Here is a 21713-nt window from a genome sequence, read left to right on the forward strand (position 1 = left end):
CCGGACAGCCTTTGATGTGATGGTCTGCTTCCTCCAGACGTTCAGGTGATTGTTAAAGCCCCTACGGCACTTTGTGAAGAAAAGCAAAATTCCACAGTTTTTTTTAAATCGCATATGTGCATCACATGACATAACCATTTGGAAAAGGCACTGGTGTTCTTACGAAAAAATAAGCCCATAGGATTTAATCAATTACCTTGCACTCTTGATAATTTAGCCCAGTGAAAACTACCCATTTTACAGTTTACAGTGTGACTGAGAGCAAGGAGTGGACAGTCGGGTAATAATACACTTTCAAGGCCACCCCCTAACTTCATCCAAATACTGGGCAAGAAAACACAAGAATGTTTTTCAGATCATAGGAGACTGTACCTTAAGAAACTGATACCCATTTAAATTTCCTAACTGTGGGAACAGTTGTAGAAACCACAACTTCCGAGTTACACAGGTGATTAATGATCAGACTAATCTTTAATCGACAGTAAGCATGCTATTGCAACAAACATTCTTGAGCATATTCAAAAAAAGCAGTGTTTAAACTGCATTGTCTCCAGGATGACAAAACAGTTCCCTCATGAATCAGAGGTTTTCACCCCCACTGTAACTGTTGTGCAATGCCAAGGAACAGTATCTGTTCCTTAGGAGCCTCCTGTTTTTGTATACACTACCTTAATTTCACAATGGTTGAAATATCAGTAGAAATTGGCACCTAGACAATGAAAGCTTCATCTAAGTCTTAAAATTAAACTGTTAAAATCAGAAACAGAAGACAATTAAAAAACAGTAACGGCCTTAAATGGTAGTACAACAAAGTCATTTAGAATTTTTTTATGCAGTTGGAGTATTTAAAATCTCTTTCAATCAAGTGCATACTTAAGATTTCAGTGGGATTCTGAAACAGCTAAAATCTCTAATTCCACTGCTCTACACAGAATTTAGTCTAATTAATGTCAAATCTCAATTTATTACTTTCTTAACTTACACAGATATAAGACATGACCCAAGGGGCCAGATTTTCACATGTCAGTGGGATTGGGACCGGGTGCAGACGCGATTTGAAAGTCGCAGTCCTGGAGGTCATCTCTGGAACACAACAGCTAACTCGCTCGCCTCCAATTAAGGGCCAATTTAGTTCATGGAGGAGCTCGTTAAGGGGGCAGGGGGGCGTGGGGTTTCCACACTGTAATTTTCAACTGGGATTCCCATGAGCCCCAACAGTCTAGTGCACAGTTGTCGGGCTCACAGCAGGCAGAGGCCAAACTTTATCGTTGGAAGATGAAATGTTTCGGGTCCATGGGGATTTTGCATCGGGTGAAGCATAGGATTTTTTTTTTGGCAGCACTGCTTCATCTCTTTATTCTGCTGACCCTCTAAGGAACTGCCTGCCTTTGCCACTTGCACTGAGCAGGCAGCTCGGCGCCACTCATTGGGCACCAATCTTGCCTTCTGCCCAAGTCGGACATCAACATTTAAAGATCCCGTCACATTAGCGACGCAGCTGAGATGCGGGACTGGAACCCGGAAATTATCTGGGCATTGGATCCCTGACCCCATTTTGAAAATTCAGCCCCAGAACTCAGCAATGACTATGCCAAGAGTTTGCATACATTATTTTCTTGCTAGCAAAAATAAAATGATGGTACTAGGCCCTTCTACATAGCTAAGAAAGATTAATTTTAAAAAAACCAAATTAAAACAAAGAACGATTTCATGTTTTAACTAATTATAATGATCTTTAATAACTAATTATATTGCTTTCAGCCCAAAGAACAACTGCTTCTCTGAGATCAAAGGCATGCTTCAGTTCTCAAATAGTTACAACTGAAGTGGCAGTTTATGTACATTTTTGGTTAATTTAATAAGCATACCAAGAACTGCTACCTGAACAAAGCCTTTCATAGTCACATGTTTGTATAAGAAAGTAATTGATAGCATTTTTATCAAGGGAATATTGCTGGCCGTGCATCCTTCTGTCAATTAAATACTTACAAGTCTTTCTCCTGACAACACCTCGAGTAGTTTGATCAGCATCCGGCCATCGCGTAGGTCTGTGTACAAATCTGTGATTCTGCAAGACACTCGTGCCAAGTGTGAGTTTACCCATTTTGTGAACGTCTTCTTTTGAACAGCTTCACGCTCGTCTGTAAAATGAAAACAAACAAAACAAGTGGTTTATCCAATGTTCAGCATTTTGAGGGAGCATTTGGCTTTAAAGTTAGAAATTAAGTAACTCCAGGAGAGTTCAAATAACACTAATCTACAACTGAGTTTAAACTTTAAACAATACTTTGAAAATGCCCAGGTCTAAACATCTGCATGGCCAATGAAGGTCTGCTATTATAGCCTGGCCTCTGAATTTTGATAGAAAGCTCCAATATGCTCCAGTTATACGATAGAAAGTGGCTCTGTATTTGTTTATATTTAACTACAGTATTGCAAGTCCTGCACTAATTGAGTATGGTTCCAGGCTAAGAGATTGTTTCATGGCATTCTATCATGATTTGTATACATTAGGAGCTATTTCTTACCTGAAATTCACAGTAATTTTATAACATTTTGAAGTTTCTAAAATGCAGATTAGATTAAGGTTTTCAAAGAAGATTATTCTGATGATGGCAAGATGTCTAGGACTGCCACAGAAAATACTTTGTTTTATCCTTCTTCCAAATTCATTTAGGTCTCTATCAAGTGACAATGAGGTATAGAGTCATAGAGAGATACAGCACTGAAACAGGCCCTTTGGCCCACCGAGTCTGTGCCGACCATCAACCACCCATTTATACTAACCTACATTAATCCCATATTCCCTACCACATTCCCACCTTCCCTCAATTCTGCTACCACCTACCTACACTAGGGGCAATTTACAATGGCCAATTTACCCTTCAACCTGCAAGTCTTTAGCTGTGGGAGGAAACCGGAGCACCCGGTGGAAACCCACGCGGTCACAGGGAGAACTTGCAAACTCTGCACAGGCAGTAACCAGAACCGAACCCGGGTCGCTGGAGCTGTGAGGCTTAAATGGGCGGCATAGTGGTGCAGTGGTTAGCACCGCAGCATGTGGTAGGGAATACGGGATTAATGTAGGATTAGTATAAATGGGTGGTTGATGGTCGGCACAGACTCGGTGGGCCGAAGGGCCTGTTTCAGTGCTGTATCTCTCTATGGACTCTATCAAGAGAAGACTTGCACCTTTGACATTTCGTAGTCTACATACAGTGCCAATTCATTCATCAGATTCTTACCCTTGCAAGTTCTATTAACATTTTAAATCTGTTTAATTATTCAGTTATTAAATATGAACATACGAACGTGGAGCAGGAGGAGGCCATTTGGCCCCTCAAACCTACTCCGCCATTCCATAAGATCATGGCTGATCGGTTTGTGGAGTCAACTCCTGTCAACCCCGATACTCTTTGACTCCCTTGTTTGTCAAGAATCTGTCTACCTCTGCCTTAAAAACATTCAATGACCCTGCCTCCACTACTCTCTCCGGGGAAGAGAGTTCCATAGACTTACAACCCTCAGGAGAAAAAGTTTCTCCTCATCTCTGTCCTAAATGGGAGACACCTTATTTTTAAACTGTGCCCCCCAGTTTTAGTCTCTCCTACAAGGGGAAACATCCTCTCCACGTCCACCCTGTCAGGTCCCCTCAGGATCTTGTATGTTTCAATCAGATCATCTCTCAACCTTTTAAACTCCAGTGAATACAGACCCAACCTGTCCAATCTTTCCTCATAAGATAACCCTATCATCCCAGGAATCAGTCGCATGAACCTTCTCTGAATTGCTTCCAATGCAATTATACCCTTTCTGAAGTAAGGAGATCAAAACTGCACAATACTCTAGATGTGGTCTCATCAATGTCCTGTACAACTGTAGCAAAACATCTCTACTTCTATATTTCATTCCCCTTGCAATAAATAACATTCCATTTGCCTTCTTAATTACTTGCTGTACCTGCATACTAACTTTTTGTGTTTCGTGTACTAAGACACCTCTGCATCTCAGAGTTCTGCAATCTCTCTCATTTAAATATATTGCTTTTCTATTCTTCCAGCCAAAGTGGACAGGTTCACACTTTCCCACATTATACTCCATCTGCCAAATCTTTGCCCACTCACTTAACCTATCTATATCCCTTTGCAGACTCCTTAGGTCCTCTTCACAACTTACTCTCCTACTTATCCTGGTGTCATCAGCAAATTTAGCAACCGTACATTCTGTCCTTACAATCTGTATCAATGACGATGAAATAGTTGAGGTCCCAGCACTGATCCCTGTGGCAATCCTCTAGTTACAGCTGGTCAACCCAGAAACAACCCATTTATGCCTACTCTCCGTTTCCTGTTAGCTAAACTATCCTCTATCCATGCTAATATATTCCCCCCTATACCATGGGCTCTTATTTTGTTTAGTAACCTTTGATGCAGCACTTTGTCAAATGCCTTCTTGAAATCTAATACTGTATGCAGTACTCCAAATGTGGTCTCCCCAATGCCCTGTATAACTGAAACATAACCTCCCTACTTTTGTGTTCAATTCCCCTCGCAATAAATGATAACACTCTATTAGCTTTCCTAATTACTTGCTGTACCTGCATATTAACCTGCATATAAATGACTTAGATGAAGGGATCAAAGGTATGGTTGCTAGATTTGCTGATGACACAAAGATGCATGAATCGCAAAAGGTTAGTATCTGATCTTTGTGGCACACTACTCGTTACATCTTGCCAACCAGAAAATGACCCATTTATGCCTACTCCCCGTTTCCTGTTAGCTGGCTAGTCTTCTATCCATGCCGATATGTTACCCCCGACACCATGAGCTTTTATTTTCCACAATAACCTTTGATACAGCACCTTATCAAATGCCTTCTGGAAGTCTAAGTGCAGTACATTCACCGGTTCCCCTTTATCCGCAGCACGTTACTTCTTCAAAGAACTCCAATAAATTGGTTAAACAATTTCCCTTTCACAAAACCATATTGACTCTGCCTGATTACCTTGAATTTTCTAAGTGCCCTGCTATAACATCTTTAATAATAGCTTTGAACATAGAATATAACAACAGGGAGGTTATGTTAGAGCTGTATAAAACACTGGTTGGGCCACAGCTGGAATACTGTGTACAGTTCTGGTCACCACACTATAGAAAGGATGTGATTGCACTGGAGAGGGTGCAGAGGAGATTCACCAGGATGTTGCCTGGGCTGGAGCATTATGAAGAGAGACTGGATAGGCTGAGGTTGTTTTCCTTAGAGCGGAGAAGACTGAGGGGGAACCTGATTGAAGTATACAAAATTATGAGGGGCATTGATAGGATAGATAGGAAGGAACTTTTTCCCTTAGCGGAGGGGTCAATAACCAGGGGACATAGATTTAAAGTAAAGGGCAGGAGGTTTGGAGGAATGTTGAGGAAAAATGTTTTCACCCAGAGGGTGGTTGGAATCTGGAATAAAGGCCTGCTACCCGACCCAAACCCGATGGGACCCAACGACATGTGTCGGGTTCGGGTTGGGTCGGGCCCGGCTTTTGGGCTCAGGTCGGGTCAAGTCCGGTTCGTGCTCGGGTCGGGTGGGGCCAGACACACACGGTAAGTGCTCTGCCGGTAAGTATTAAAAATTAGAAACTTAGCTGAGCTGGGAATCCGGGATGAAACTGAGTCTGCGCAGTGAGTGAGTGATGTCACTATGACGTCATCACGCATGCGCTGCAGCTTCGTGGAGATTCCTAGTCCGAAGGCAAGTAAAGGGATGGTCGGGTCGGGCTCGGGCTGGGTCGGGTCTGCTGTGGATCAGTTGGGTTCTTTTTCCCGACCTGAGCAGGCCTTTAATCTGGAACACATTGCCTGAAGGGGTGGTAGAGGCAGGAACACTCACAACATTTAAGTAGTATTTAGATGAGCACTTGAAACACCATAGCATACAAGGCTACGGGCCAAGTGCGGGAAAGTGGGATTAGATTGGACGGCTGCTTGATGGTCGGCGCAGGCGCGTTGGGCTGAAGGGCCTGTTTCTGTGCTGTAAAACTCTGACTCTAACATCTTCCCAATGACAGATGTTAAGCTAACTGGCCTGTAGTTTCCTGCTTTTTGCCTTTTCCTTTTTGATTACAGTAGCCATTTTCCAATCTACTGGAACTTTCCCCGAATCTAGGGAATTTTGGGAAATTAAAACCAACACATCAACTATCTCACTAGCCACTTCTTTTAAGTCCCTAGAATGAAGTCCATCAGGACCTGGGGACTTGGCAGCCCGCAACTCCAACAATTTGCTCAGTACCACTTCCCTGGTGTTACGACTGGGAGCAATGCACCGTCAATTCAGTCCCATCACTCCATAGGTCACAGCATATTAAAGTTTTCCTATCCAATCAAAAAAACAGTCTAATTAAAATGCTAGTAACCCCCAGAATAAAACAGGCCAAACCAGATAGCTTTAGACAAGAACAAATTAACTATTTATTAAACACTAAATCTTAAACACTATTAAGATAAACCTATGTCTAAAGGCCTTTCTCCCCCATACACACATTCAAATCGAACAGGTTTTAAAAATGGTGTTTTTTTTAAATTAGCTGTTTAAGAATAAATAAATAAGTAAGTCTTTGTGGGTTACATTCCTGATGGGTGAGATATTCTCTGAAAATAATCAAATGCTATTCGAAGTCTCCACGCGGATTTGATGAAATAGTCTGTTCTTAATAGGCATTGAAAAAGCTTCAGCTGCAGCAGGCATCAAACAGTTCTTTCAACGATGAGCACAGCAATAGGTCAACTTGAATTTTTAAAAAACCAACAGTCTCTCAGTCAAAACTTTACTTCAGTAATACAAAAGGTCTCTTCAAAGGGTTATTTCTTCCTTAGGCAAATAACTTAGCTTGTAGCTCCTTGTAGAATTTTTGCTGAGAGAAAACAGACAGCTCTTCAGTAGCACACTTCGCTGGTCAGTCTCTCAAAACTGGTTTCAGCCATTTTTTGCCAGTTTTACACACAGTCAAATTGAAACAGACCATGTGACCCCTCTCTCCTGCTGTCACTTAGGTAACAAAATGCAACTGGCACACTGTGCCTCAGAAATCCAAAAGCTTCTCTTCCTGTCTTAAAGGTACACTATTTTAATCCAAGGAGAGAAAAAGGAAACAGTTCTGTGACACTCGTGATTGTAATTTTCTTGAGTTCCTCCCTCCCTTCCATTTCCTGATTTACAGCTATTTCTGGGATGTTACTTGTATCTCTATGGTGAAGACCAATGTAAAATACCTGTTCAATTCATATTCCATCTCCTTATTTTCCATTATTAATTCCCCAGACTCAATTTCTATAGGACCAACGCTCAGTTAACTTTTCTTTTTTTAAATATCTATAGAAACTCTTACTATCTGTTTTTACATTTCTCGCCAGCTTGCTCTCATACTCTTAATTTTTCCCTCCTTATTAATCTTTTAGTCGTTTTTTGCTGCTCTTTATATTCTGTCCAATCTTCTGACCTGCCACTCCTCTTTGTGCTATGTTTTTTCTTTAAGTTTGATGCTATATTTAAATTTTTTAGTTAACCACGGATGGTGGGTCCACCTCTTAGAATTTTTCTTTCTCGTTGGAATGTATCTATTCTGTGTCTTCTGAAATATTACCTTAAATGTCTGCCACTGCATCTCTGTTGACATATCCCTTAACCTACTTTGCCAGTTCACTTTAGTTAGCTCTGCTTTCATGCCCTCATCATTGCCCTTATTTAAGTTTAAAATACTAGTGTTAGAGCCACTCTTCTCTCCCTCAAACTGAATGTAAAATTCAATCATATTATGATCGCTGCTGCCGAGGGGCGCCTTCACTATCAGGTCATTAATTAATCCTATTTCATTGCACAATACCAGGTCTAGTATAGCCTGCTCTCTGGTTGGCTCCAGAATGTGCTGTTTCAAGAAACTATCCTGAAAACATTCTATGAACTCCTGATTTTCTTTGCCCATCTGATTTTTCCTGTCTATATGTAGATTAAAATCCCCCATGATTATCGTCGTATCTTTCTAACAAGCACCCATTATTTCTTCCTTTATACTCCCTCCTATGGTGTGATTACTGTTAGGGGGCCTGTACATCATTCCCAAGTGACTTCTTGCATTTATCATTTCTCATCTTGACCCAAATCACTTCTACATCCTGGTTTCCTAAACTTAGGTCATCCCTCTCTATTGTGCTAATACCATCATTAATTAACAGGGCCACTCCTCCACCTTTTCCTAGCTTCCTGTCCTTCCTAAATGTCATATAGCCTTCGTATTCAGTTCCCAACCCATGTCATCCTGTAGCCCTGTCTCTGTTACAGCTATAAGTTCATACTTATTTGTTTCGAATGCTATGTGCATTCAGATACAGCACCTTTAGTTTCGTCCTTTTATTATTTTTGTAACCTCTAGCCTTGTCTGCTGATTTACTCTTAGATTTGTACTCACAGTCCCTACCTGTCACGGTCTGTTTATCTATTCCCATATTAATACCTTTCTCTCTTGCCTTGTCTCTTCTTTTTGATTTACCACATCTTCCCAAATTTGATCCTTTGCCCCCACTATTTAGTTTAAAACCCTCTCTACTTCCTGAGTTATGCGGCTTGCCAAATCACTGGTCCCAGCATGGTTCAGGTATAGATCGTCCCAACGGTACAGCCCCCACTTTCCCCAGTGCTGCTGCCTGTGCCCCACGAACCAGAACCTACTCTACCACATCAGTCTTTGAGGCGTGCATTCATTTATCTAATCTTATTTGCCCTACTCCAATTTGCATGTGGCTCAGGAAATAATCCAGAGATGATTATATTTGAGGTTCTGCTTCTTAATTTGGTGTCTAGCTCCTCATACTGACTATGCAGAACCTCTTTCTTTGTCATGCCTATGTCGTTGGTACCTACGTGGACCATGACGACTGGATCCTCCCCCTTCCATTGCAAGTTCCTCTCCAGCTATGAGCAGATGTCCCAAACCCTGGCACTGGACATGCAACACAACCTTCTGGACTCTCGCTCTTTGCTGTAGAGAACAGAGTCAATCCCCCTCACTATGCTGTCCCCAATTAACACTACTTTCCTTTTTGCTCCCCCCCACTTGAACGGCTTCCTGTCCCATGGTCAGTCTGCTCATCCACACTACAGCCCTTGCTCTTGTCCATACAAACCACAAGAACCTCAAACTTGTTGCTCAATGGCGAGGGCTGAGGTTCCTCCACTCCCACCTTCTCGATCCCCTTACCTGCCTGACTCGTAGTCACATCCTCCTGTCCCTGACTACTGAGCAAAACAGACGACCCTATTCTAAGGGGTGTGACTGCCTTCTGGAACAAAGTGTCTAGATAACTTTCCCCCTCCCTGATGCATCGCAGTATCTGCAGCTCGGCCTCCAGCTCAATGACTTTGAGGCAAAGTTCCTCAAGCCACAGACACTTACTACATATGTGGTTGCCATAGATTGCTATGGCATCCAGGAGCTCCCACATGCTGCAGCCGTGACACATCACCTGTCCTGCCATCTTGGTATTAATTTAGTTTATTTTTTCTTCATTAATTTATAGTTCCCCTCCTATCCAAACTCCCTCACTTACCAACCTCCCTTCTTCACTCTGTGCCCTCCAGCAGCACTCAATACAGACAAGCAACACTGAATTTATACTCTCTGAAAACAATGATGTGTCAGCTTTGCTAGAGCTCAGAAACCAGTTTAAGCTAGTTACCTAATTAACTAGCTGCAGCTACTCAGAGCTTGTACAATCCTGGTTTAAAACTGTAAGAAACTTAACTTGCCTCTCAACTTAAACAGTAGTTTCAGTTTATTGCAAAATGTAAACAAAACACAAACTAGACTTTACAGCGGTTAACCCTTAAAATCCCCTCACTTCCCAAACTCCCTTCTTCACACTCTGTGCCCTCCATCAGCACTCAGTGCAGACCACTCACTCTCTGGAGGACCAACTCTCACTTTACTTACTCTTTTCCTTTTTAAATACCTGCAGAAACTCTTACTATCCATTTTTATATTTCTAGCTAGCTTTCTCTCCAAGGCTAATTTCTTTCTCATTATTCGTTTGGTCATTCTTTGCTTTTTTTAATATTGTTTAATCACTGAATTGTACGCTTTTTTCTTTTGATTTGATACTACCTTCAACTTCCTTAGTTAGCCATGGATGGTGCGTCAATGCCCTGGAGTCTTTCTTTCTCATTGGAACATATCTTTGCTCACTGTTATGAAATATCTCCTTAAATGTCTGCAACTGCATCTCTACTGACCTATCCCTTAACCTAATTTCCCAGTTTACTTCAGCCAGCTCTGTCTTCAAACCCTCATAATTACCCTTATTTAAGTTTAAAACACTGGACTTAGATCCACTCTTCTCACCCTCAAACTGAATGCGAAATTCATGTTGGGATTATTGATACCTAGGGGCGCCTCTACTATGAGGTCATTAACTAATCCTGTCACGTTATACATTACCAGATCGAGAATAGCCTGCTCTCTGGTTGACTCTATAACATGTTGCTCTAAGAAGCCGTCCTGAAAACACTATGAACTCATCATCCAGGCTACCTTTGCCAATCTGACTCATCCAATATATATGTCGATTAAAATCACTCATGATTATCGACATACCTTTCTCACAAGCCCCCATTATTTCTTCCTGTATACCCCGTCCTACAGTGTGGTTACTATTCTTCTTTGGCCTCCTTATCTCGAGAGACAATGGGTAAGCGCCTGGAGGTGGTCAGTGGTGTGTGGAGCAGCGCCTGGAGTGGCTATAAAGGCCAATTCTAGAGTGACAGGCTCTTCCACAGGTGCTGCAGAAAAATTTGTTTGTCGGGGCTGTTACACAGTTGGCTCTCCCCTTGCGCCTCTGTCTTTTTTCCTGCCAACTAATAAGTCTCTTCGACTCGCCACACTTTAGCCCCGCCTTTATGGCTGCCCGCCAGCTTTGGCGAACGCTGGCAACTGACTCCCACGACTTGTGATCAATGTCACAGGACTTCATGTCGCGTTTGCAGACGTCTTTAAAGCGGAGACATGGATGGCCAGTGGGTCCGATACCAGTGGCGAGCTCGCTGTACAATGTGTCTTTGGGGATCCCACCATCTTCCATGTGGCTCACATGGCCAAGCCATCTCAAGCGCCGCTGAGTCAGTAGGGTGTATAAGCTGGGGATGTTGGCCGCCTCGAGGACTTCTGTGTTGGAGATATGGTCCTGCCACCTGATGCTAAGTATTCTCCGGAGGCAGCGAAGATGGAATGAATTGAGACGTCGCTCTTGGCTGACATACGTTGTCCAGGCCTCGCTGCCATAGAGCAAGGTACTGAGGACACGGGCTTGATACACTCGGACTTTTGTGTTCCGTGTCAGTGCGCCATTTTCCCACACTCTCTTGGCCAGTCTGGACATAGCAGTGGAAGCCTTTCCCATGCGCTTGTTGATTTCTGCATCTAGAGACAGGTTACTATTAGGGGCCTATAAACTACTCCCATAAGTGACTTCCTACTTTTACTATTTCTTATCTCTACTCAAACTGATTCTACGTCTTGATTTTTAGAACAAGGTCACCTCTCTCTATTGTACTGTCATCCTTAATTAACAGAGCTACCCTTCCACCTTTTGCTAGTTTCCTGTCCTTCCGAAATGTCATGAACCTTTGAATGTAAATATGCTGCTTGAATTCTGTACATCGCAAGAAAATTTACAACAGAACGTTTCCTTCTAAAAAAAAGAGCATTTACCCAGTTTTGTGTGAAATAGCTAGCAACTGAATCTCAAAGCAAATTCAGACTCCCTTGAGTGAGTCTTAACATTGCTTCAGTCTGATACTGCATGGAACGTGATGTCAAATTTTGAACCCCTGGACACTTTTAAATCTACCTGCAAAGAGTGTAATTTTTTAAGCGAATGCAGACACTACAAAATGCACCATTCACAAAGCTCTTTTCAAAGCAGCAGAATTCAAGTACTGTAAACAAGATATTGTTTGGCATTTGTTATGAGCAGTAGCCAAAGAACCTTAAATCTGGCTTCTATGCACTGTTGCCTATCACATGGTAAGCAGACCTGCAGTAAACAGGTATCTTTTCCTAGTTTACTCTGAAAAAGAATTCTGCTGTCAGCTCCAACAATACTGGATACGTCATACATGTTGTTATGAGAGTGCTTCTAATTTTTGTAAAATATGTTTTAAGAACTTATAGTTGAATTATGGACATTGATACATCAGGAAGCTTGAAGAGATGCTGAACTTTGTGTTGTTTAAATAAAGAGGTCACCAGAAGGATTCCTGGACTTGGCTTGTAAACAAGCCCTTGCTGGAAGGCACCTGTTTTCAGATAAAATACCATCAAGGAGCTTGTTGTTCTGACTTGGGGAGATGTTTACAAAAAAGTGACAGGTCAAGATTTATCGAGGTCAGGAAGCTTGACTTCTGGAATGTTTTTGGTTTCCCTTTGAATTGACAGTTGGTTTTTTGCCTGCCAAGAAAACCCAGCTCATCTCTTTCTCTCCCTCTGAAAGAAACCCTGTGTGTCCACAGTGTGTCAGTCTCCTCTTTCCTCCTGTATTTGGAGAAACCCTGCATATCGAATGTCTGGGAACTGAAACCCCGTTGTCGCATTTCTGCTGTAAGGCCTATCTGAAGCCTCTGTAGCTGCATTTCTTGGAAAGCCTACCCAAACTGATCTTCAAAATCGCCTGGAAAGAACTGTTTTAGGAAGATCCCAGTGACTGCCGTCAATACGCATTTGGGATGCCAAATCCCAAAATAAAGGACATCTTTCCATATCTTCTATTTTTTTTCTTCAAGAATGAGCAAGTATTCAGCCCAAGTGTTTTTGCCCCTTTTTTTGTAACAAAGCTTTAAAACCAAAATCCTTTTTATTTTTCTGGTTAACCAATGTATGTATGTATGGTTGAGTGTGAAGGGCCAAGGTAAAAGGGAACTGTTATACTTCAATCTGTGCATGCTTTGCTTCATTACTGGTTAAGACTTGCTTTATAATAAACTGATAACTTAGTTGTTTTTTAAAGAAACCTGGTTGGTGTGTTGTATTCTGGGATAAAAAGAGTCTATGATTGACCGTATCGGTAAGTAGGAAAAAATTTAAATATTGCTGTAACCTGTGGAGAAGTGGAACTGGAATAAAGAGTGCACTCCTCCCGCCTCGGTCATAACAATGTAAATAGTCTCAGATTCCAGCCTTTTCATTATTTCCACACCCAGGAATCATATTCACACATAGAAATCTCAGTTTGCAACTAAATCATTACTTGTTCCTCTTTAATATGATTATGGACAGCGTCAAGATTTTTTCTGATTGGTCCTTTGCTTAACAAAAATTCTGCGAAACAGTGCCAAACAGTAAGCAAAGTCAAATGCTTCAGCAACCAATCGCCACTGGTTTTGTAAAGATGGGTCACTTTAAATTGGTGTTATGCTGCTAGTTCCAAACACACAGTAACCCCAACCTATTCTTACTAGACTTAAGGTCAGGGCAACCTGTTTTTTATTGGGTCTTCCCAACTGCAACCAATCTACCTAGGCCCAATAAATGTGCTGTCCTGATTGCTTTTTGATTCCTTTGTAGTGTGGGATCTGTGAAGTAGTTTGGAATATGTTTCTATGTTAAAGTATTATATAACGCAAGTTGCCAGTTACACCAGGATATCAGCATGTAAAATAAAAACAGAGTACTGGAAATACTCAGCAGGTCTGGCAGCATCAGTGGAGAGAGAAACAGAGATAGCATTTCAGAACATTCATCGGAACTGATGAAAGGTCATCAAACTGAAAAGTTAACTCTGCTTCTCTCTCCACAGATGCTGCCAAACCTGAGTATTTCCAGCACTTTGTTTTTATTTCAGATTTCCAGCATCCACAGTATTTTGCTTTTATATCAGCCTGTAAGGATGCATATCTGATTTACATCATAAAACCAGTCAGTACTCTGCACATATACACTTGTTAGGCAATCACAGACTGTGTGCAGACACTGCAAAACTGCATCCAGTTTCCAACTGGTTTGTAAGGAGACCGACTGCACTATTCAAGTGTAAGTGTGGGAGATTGGTAATTCTTAGAGATATGACCAACAATATAAAAGCAGATTTATATTAATTTCCAAACAACATCAAACTGTGAAATTGTTCTGTTTAAGTTCCCATGTATTTTTAGATAAAACACTGAAGGAAATGATAAAATTAACATTTTGACTGTTGAACTTGAAAGCTGACGTCAGGATATCAAATATAAGGCATGAGTCACAGATCAGAAAGGCTTCGAACTTTGTCTTGGACTTCTGTAAATCATCGTACAATGTCTTCACACGTTACTCAAATTTCACTATTTTACTAAATTTGGAAGCAGGTTCTGGAATAGAACTGCATTACAAGACTCAATTTCTAGATCACCCAGTGTCACTGTATTTTAAATACAGAAATTGCTGGAAAGCTAGAGATATCAAACTAAGTCTCATACTTGGGCGGCGCAGTGGTTAGCACCGCAGCCTCACAGCTCCAGGGACCCGGGTTCGATTCTGGGTACTGCCTGTGTGGAGTTTGCAAGTTCTCCCTGTGTCTGCGTGGGTTTCCTCCGGGTGCTCTGGTTTCCTCCCACATGCCAAAGACTTGCAGGTTGATAGGTTAATTGGCCATTATAAATTGCCCCTAGTATAGGTAGGTGGTAGGGAAATATATAGGGACAGGTGGGGATGTGATAGGAATATGGGATTAGTGTAGGATTAGTATAAATGGGTGGTGGATGGTCGGCACAGACTCGGTGGGCCGAAGGGCCTGTTTCAGTGCTGTATCTCTAAACTCTAAACTTTATGTTAATATTTATCAAATATGGGCAGACTGGAGCAACAACCCTCTTTGGAAAAAAGACCACCTCCAGACTGCAAATGGCATCGGCAAATTCAGGAGCGGCATCTTTTTCAGATTCTTACTTGTTTTAGAACCAGTCATTGTCTGAACAGTGGGACCATTGCCATCTGTACTTGTAGTTATATTTAGAATGTATCTACAACTGAAAACGTTCAGCTATATAAGGCTTGCAATGTTTCCAGTGATTAGAATTGTTACATTTATCACCTCTGCATCAAAACTTATATGCGCAATAATAAAATTAGAATAATCCATGGTAAAAGTATCTGCAGTTTTCAATTGACAAGGCATCACTGGGATATGACAGATTTGTATTGCATCTGACAAAGCTGTGTCAGTGACCAAGGTAATAAACACATAATTAATCCAGAAAAGCAAATATGAACACAATGAACCCTTTGGACTTACTTTCCTGTCACAATCATGCAGGTAGGAGTTAATTTTCAAATTTAAGACCAGGGAGCACTTGGAGAGAATATTTAATCTTTTTCCCATGATTTCTGTTGTTTACCATCACCAAAAACATCAATTTGGAAATTTGGCATTTTAGTCAGGTTTTTAAAAAACTGGGATCCTTATAATAAAAGCAGATTACTGCAGATGCTGGAAATCTGAATTAAAATAATAAGTGCTGGAAATACACAGCAGGTCTGGCAGCACCTGTAGAGACAGAAGCAGAGTTAATGTTTCAGGTCAGTTACCTTTCATCAGAACTGGCAAAGGTTAGGAATGTAATAGGTTTTAAGCAAATAAAGCAGGGGTGGGGGGCAAAAAAAGAGAACAAAAGGGACAGTGTTGATAGGACAGAGGGTCAGACAGATTAACTGGGGCAAAGGCAAAGAGTGTGCTAATGGTGTGGTGAAAGACAAAGCATTAGTGCAGAGAGGGTGTAAAATGACAGAATAATGAACAGCCCTAGCCAAAAGCACAAGCATGAAAAAAAGTCAGCAGGCACATGGTAAAATAATGAAACAAACTAAAATAAAACAAAAAATAAAAATAAAAAAGGGCCAGTCATGCTTTGAAATTATTGAACTCAATGTTCAGTCTGGTATGTTGGAGTGTGCCTAATCGGTAAATGAGGTGCTGTTCTTCGAGCTTGCGTTGATGTTCAATGGAACACTGTAGCAAGTCCAGGACAGAGATGTCGGCATGAAAGCAGGTGGCTGTGTTGAAGTGGCAACCGACAGGAAGCTCGGGGTCATATTTCTGGACTGAGCGGAGGTGTTCTGCCAAGCGGTCACCCAATCTGCGTTTGGTCTCCCCAGCGTAGAGCAGACCGCATTGTGAGCAGCGAATTATTATTCTTCTTCTTTGGCCTCCTTGTCTCGGGAGACAATGGGTAAGCGCCTGGAGGTGGTCAGCGGTTTGTGGAGCAGTGCCTGGAGTGGCAGTATACTAAATTGAAAGAAGTACAAGTAAATCGCTGCTTCACCTGAAAGGAGTGTTTGGGGCCTTGGATAGTGAGGAGAGAGGAGGTAAAAGGGCAGGTATTACACCTCTTGCGATTGTATGGGAAGGTGCCGTGGGAAGGGGACGAGATGTCGGGGGTAATGGAGGAGTGGACCAGGGTGTCATGGAGGGAACGATCCCTTCGGAATGGTGACAGGGGAGGAGAGGGGAAGATGCGTTTGGTGGTGGCATCACACTGGAGCGGGCGGAAATGGCGAAGGATGATCCTTTGGATGTGGAGGCTGGTGGGGAGACAAGGAGAGCCATGTCATGATTCTGGGAGGGAGGGGAAGGGGTGAGGGCAGAAGTGCAGGAATGGGCCAGACACAGTTGAGGGCACCATCAACCACAGTGGGGGGGGGGGGGGGGGTAGGGGGGTGGTGGAAGGGGAGAATCCTTATACCTTGGCCAAAGATATTCAAAACTGGGGAAAGCGAGTTTAATGCAGAGGAGAAGTGCGTTATTAGGCCCTTTACATCTCGATATGGGAATGAGATTATGATTATAAATTAACTTCCAAGGCTACAGCTGATCACTGCACTCTGATTGATTCAGTAATTAGAATTGAGAAGGGTAATGTAGATTGGGAGCAGCTGTTTGAAGGTAAATCCACATGTGATATGTGGGAGGCTTTTAAAGAGAGGTTGATTAGCGTGCAGGAGAGACATGTTCCTGTGAAAATGAGGGATAGAAATGGCAAGATTAGGGAACCATGGATGACAGGTGAAATTGTGAGACTAGCTAAGAGGAAAAAGGAAGCATACATAAGGTCTAGGCGGCTGATGAAAGACGAAGCTTTGAAAGAATATCGGGAATGTGGGACCAATCTGAAACGAGGAATTAAGATAGCTAAAAGGGGTCATGAAATATCTTTAACAAACAGGGTTAAAGAAAATCCCAAAGCCTTTTATTCATATATAAGGAGAAAGAGGGTAACTAGAGAAAGGATTGGCCCACTAAAGGACAAAGGAGGAATGTTATGCTTGGAGTCAGAGAAAATGGGTGAGATTCTAAACGAGTACCGAGGAGAGGGACATGACGGATGTTGAGGTTAGGAACAGATGTTTGATTACTCTAGGTCAAGTCGGCATAAGGAGGGAGGAAGTGTTGGGTATTCTAAAGGGCATTAAGGTGGACAAGTCCCCAGGTCCGGATGGGATCTATCCCAGGTTACTGAGGGAAGCGAGAGAGGAAATAGCTGGGGCCTTAACAGATATCTTTGCAGCATCCTTAAACACGGGTGAGGTCCCGGAGGACTGGAGAATTGCGAATGTTGTCCCCTTGTTTAAGAAGGGTAGCAGGGATAATCCAGGTAATTATAGACCGGTGAGCCTGACGTCAGTGGTAGGGAAGCTGCTGGAGAAGATACTGAGGGATAGGATCTATTCCCATTTGGAAGAAAATGGGCTGATCAGTGATAGGCAACATGGTTTTGTGCAGGGAAGGTCATGTCTTACCAACTTAATAGAATTCTTTGAGGAAGTGACAAAGTTGATTGATGAGGGAAGGGCTGTCGATGTCATATACATGGACTTCAGTAAGGCGTTTGATAAGGTTCCCCATGGCAGGCTGATGGAGAAAGTGAAGGCGCATGGGGTCCAAGGTGTACTAGCTAGATGGATAAAGAACTGGCTGGGCAACAGGAGACAGAGAGTAGCAGTAGAAGGGAGTTTCTCAAAATGGAGACGTTTGACCAGTGGTGTTCCACAGGGATCCGTGCTGGGACCACTGTTGTTTGTGATATACATTAATGATTTGGAGGAAAGTATAGGTGGACTGATTAGCAAGTTTGCAGACGACACTAAGATTGGTGGAGTAGCAGATAGTGAAGGGGACTGTCAGAGAATACAGCAGAATATAGATAGATTGGAGATTTGGGCAGAGAAATGGCAGATGGAGTTCAATCAGGGAAAATGTGAGGTGATGCATTTTGGAAGATCCAATTCAAGAGTGAACTATACAGTAAATGGAAAAGTCCTGGGGAAAATTGATGTCCAGAGAGATTTGGGCGTTCAGGTCCACTGTTCCCTGAAGGTGGCAACGCAGGTCAATAGAGTGGTCAAGAAGGCATACGGCATGCTTTCCTTCATCGGATGGGGTATTGAGTACAAGAGTTGGCAGGTCATGTTACAGTTGTATATGACTTTGGTTCGGCCACATTTGGAATACTGCGTGCAGTTCTGGTCGCCACATTACCAAAAGGATGTGGATGCTTTGGAGAGGGTGCAGAGGAGGTTCACCAGGATGTTGCCTGGTATGGAGGGCGCTAGCTATGAAGAGAGGTTGAGTAGATTAGGATTATTTTCATTAGAAAGACGGAGGTTGAGGGGGGACCTGATTGAGGTGTACAAAATCATGAGAGGTATAGACAGGGTGGATAGCAAGAGGCTTTTTCCCCAGAGTGGGGGATTCGATTACTAGAGGACACGAGTTCAAAGTGAAAGGGGAAAAGTTTAGGGGGGATATGCGTGGAAAGTTCTTTACGCAGAGGGTGGTGGGTGCCTGGAACGTGTTGCCAGCGGAGGTGGTAGATGCGGGCACGATGGCGTCTTTTAAGATGTATCTAGACAGATACATGAATGGGCAGTAAGAAAAGAGATACAGACCCTTAGAAAATAGGCAACATGTTTAGATAGAGGATCTGGATCGGCGCAGGCTTGGAGGGCCGAAGGGCCTGTTCCTGTGCTGTAATTTTCTTTGTTCTTTGTAATGGATAGAATGGGGGTGGTGCCATTGACATAGAAATTCATGTCTAACATAGTGAAGCTCCACTCAAACAGCAATTACAGTCCCGAGTGACAGATCTGCAATGCATGTGTGCAATGCAGCATTTTATAAAATAAGTTTTTTCAAATATTTAACACAAAGTTTAAATCTGATCAATGCCCTAGTCACTTTAAAAGGCAACCTTCCCTTCTAACTATTGCATAGCAGCCTCTCTTCTGTTTTTCAAGCTAAGAGATGAGTGATATGGCCAGATTATTTATGGATCACATAAGCACCATTGTTCTGACATTAATACACACATTGCTGCTAAGCAACAAATAATGCATCAAACGATCTTCAGCTGGGGCCTGAGGAATAAATAAATAAATGAGCTTTTCAATTTCGGTATTATACAGTAGGTCTGAGACAGAATATCTATTATATTCTGCCTGAATAGAATGGAAATAGCAGAAGCTTAATCTAAAAACTACATACAGCCCAAAATGCCAAAGGCCTAAATAGAAATTGGGTTATATGCAGCTCACTCATAATAACGATAATGTCCTATAAGATACATGAAGATGAAAAATCTTGATCTCAAAGCAGAATACTAAGAAAGGACAATGTAGCAAAGACCCTTGAAGAGATGCACCAAATCTAAGTACTTTGGTCATATGTGCTTTGCATATAGTTGTGCAATTACAGTAGGTTTTGCTCAATAGATTTTTTAAAAGCCCCTCAGTTGTCAGGCTATTAGTAGAATACTGTTGCTGGTTGGCCTTTCAATCTGTCCCCAGTAACAAGCTTAGATCAACAGTTCATGAATATTTTTACACCTATCAATCCATAGAATCTCAGAAATTAACAGCATAGGAGGAGGCCATTTGGCCCATCACACTTAGAAGTATCTGCTCTAATCATTTTTTGAAGAACTTTCTGTGTAAACATTTATATTCATACTTCTATACTATCCAACTCACTTTTAACTTAATGCAATAACAGAGGGGTTGAGGGTGGGCTTTTTGAGGAGAACAATGACAAAAGTTCGGAAAAGGGAGGAGGACAGTACCTGAGGTGAGGGAGCCAGTTACAATGCTAGCTCTCACATGGGCCTGGAAGGAAAGTTGAGTGGTCAGCAGTTTAGGGGATTGGGGTCAATAAAGCAGGTGATGGACCTCATTGATAAGGTGAGCTTGAAGAAAACACACAGGGAGTTAAGAGAAAAACTAAAGAAAGATGTGCATTCAAGGTAGGGAAGGGAGGATACCTTGGGGGAAGTTGGTGGGCAAGGACAAAGGCAGTTGAACAGACTGTCTCAATCTTAATGAGCAGGTTGTTGGAGATGAGGGCTTAAATGGCGCTTGGTAGTGGAGAAAAGAAGCCTGGGGATATCTTTACATTCTCAGATGATCTTGGAATAGTGAACAGTTTTGGAACAGGAGAGCAAAGCTCAGTGGCGTTTGATGTGGTCCAGCCAGATCTGACAATGGATAGTTCAAACAAATGTGTATTAGACACCTGTAAGTCTGCATTCTTTGCATTTGAGGGAACAAGGATGAGGTCATAACAGCGGGAAAAAAATCAGGGTGCGAGAGTGTAATGGCTTTACTGAGGACCAGACATCAAAGGCAGAAGTGAGTGAGTGATTGTGTAAACTGACCATTGCAGAAGTATAGTGGCGAATGAAAAGTTAGAGAGTTGGGTATTTGAAAGTGCCGTAAATGACTTGAGGGGGAAGGTTTTTTCAGGAGGAGATACAGGAGCAAATGGAGTTGAAAAGAGGTAGGGGGATACGAGTGATGCAAGGAAGTGGCTATAGATGGTTTCATCTGTGAGCAAAACAATGGTAGTAGATGTGGTGGCAAGGAATAAAGGGTGGTTTTTAATATGGTAGGAATGTTTACCTGGAGGGAGAAGTTAAGGGAAGACAGGAGGGCAGTGAAATTGGCAGAGAGGGCAGGTGATTTGAGATAGGAACAGGAGTAGGCCATTCAGCCAATTGAGCCTGCTCCGCCATTCAATAAGATCATGGCTGATCTTCCACTTCAATGCCTTTTCCCTCTCACTATCCTTATATCCCCTTATGTCACTTGTATTTAGAAATCTGTCAATTTCTGCTTTTAACATACTTAATGATCGAACTTCCACAGCCCTCTGGGGTAGAGAATTCTAAAGATTCATAACCCTCTGAGTAAAGAAATTTCTCCTCATCTCTGTCCTAAGAGTTATTTTGAAATTGTATCCCCTGGTTCTAGACTCCCCAACCAGGGGAAACATCTTAGCTGCATCTACCCTGTCTATCCCTTTAAGTATTTTGTAAGTTTCAATGAGATCACCTCTCATTCTTCGAAACTGTAGAGAATGAGAGGTGATCTCATTGATGGAGACTGAAATCATCAAGTCTGAGCTGCTGCTCAGTGCAGAAAGGAATGAAGATGCCACGTTGAGAAACTTGGTGTGGGGCAATAGAAAGTGATGAATTTAAGCAGGAAGGATGGAACAAAGTGAGGTGTGCAAATGAGATGATGATGCCAGAGGTTGAGACAAGATTTTGTGATAAGGGGCACCATTTCAGTTTGGGTGGAAAGTATAACTGAGTAGGCAGGGCAAGGTGTTGGCACGCAAGTGAGCCAAGTTTCAATCAAAGCCATGATC

General features: G+C 42.3%; 1 protein-coding gene across 4 annotated transcripts in view; it reads right to left on the minus strand.

Annotated features, from left to right (window-relative positions):
* Window positions 1–21713, minus strand: part of sptbn1 (spectrin, beta, non-erythrocytic 1) — a 340000-nt gene that overhangs the window by 92579 nt on the left and 225708 nt on the right. For all 4 annotated transcript variants that reach the window (XM_068044925.1, XM_068044923.1, XM_068044926.1 and 1 more), the window contains one exon: window positions 1990–2141. In XM_068044925.1, coding sequence (XP_067901026.1) covers window positions 1990–2141 — 152 coding nt within the window. The remainder of the gene's footprint in view (window positions 1–1989; window positions 2142–21713) is intronic.

Source organism: Heterodontus francisci, chromosome 13, assembly GCF_036365525.1.
Source record: "Heterodontus francisci isolate sHetFra1 chromosome 13, sHetFra1.hap1, whole genome shotgun sequence".
In the NCBI taxonomy this organism is placed as follows: Eukaryota; Metazoa; Chordata; class Chondrichthyes; order Heterodontiformes; family Heterodontidae; genus Heterodontus; species Heterodontus francisci.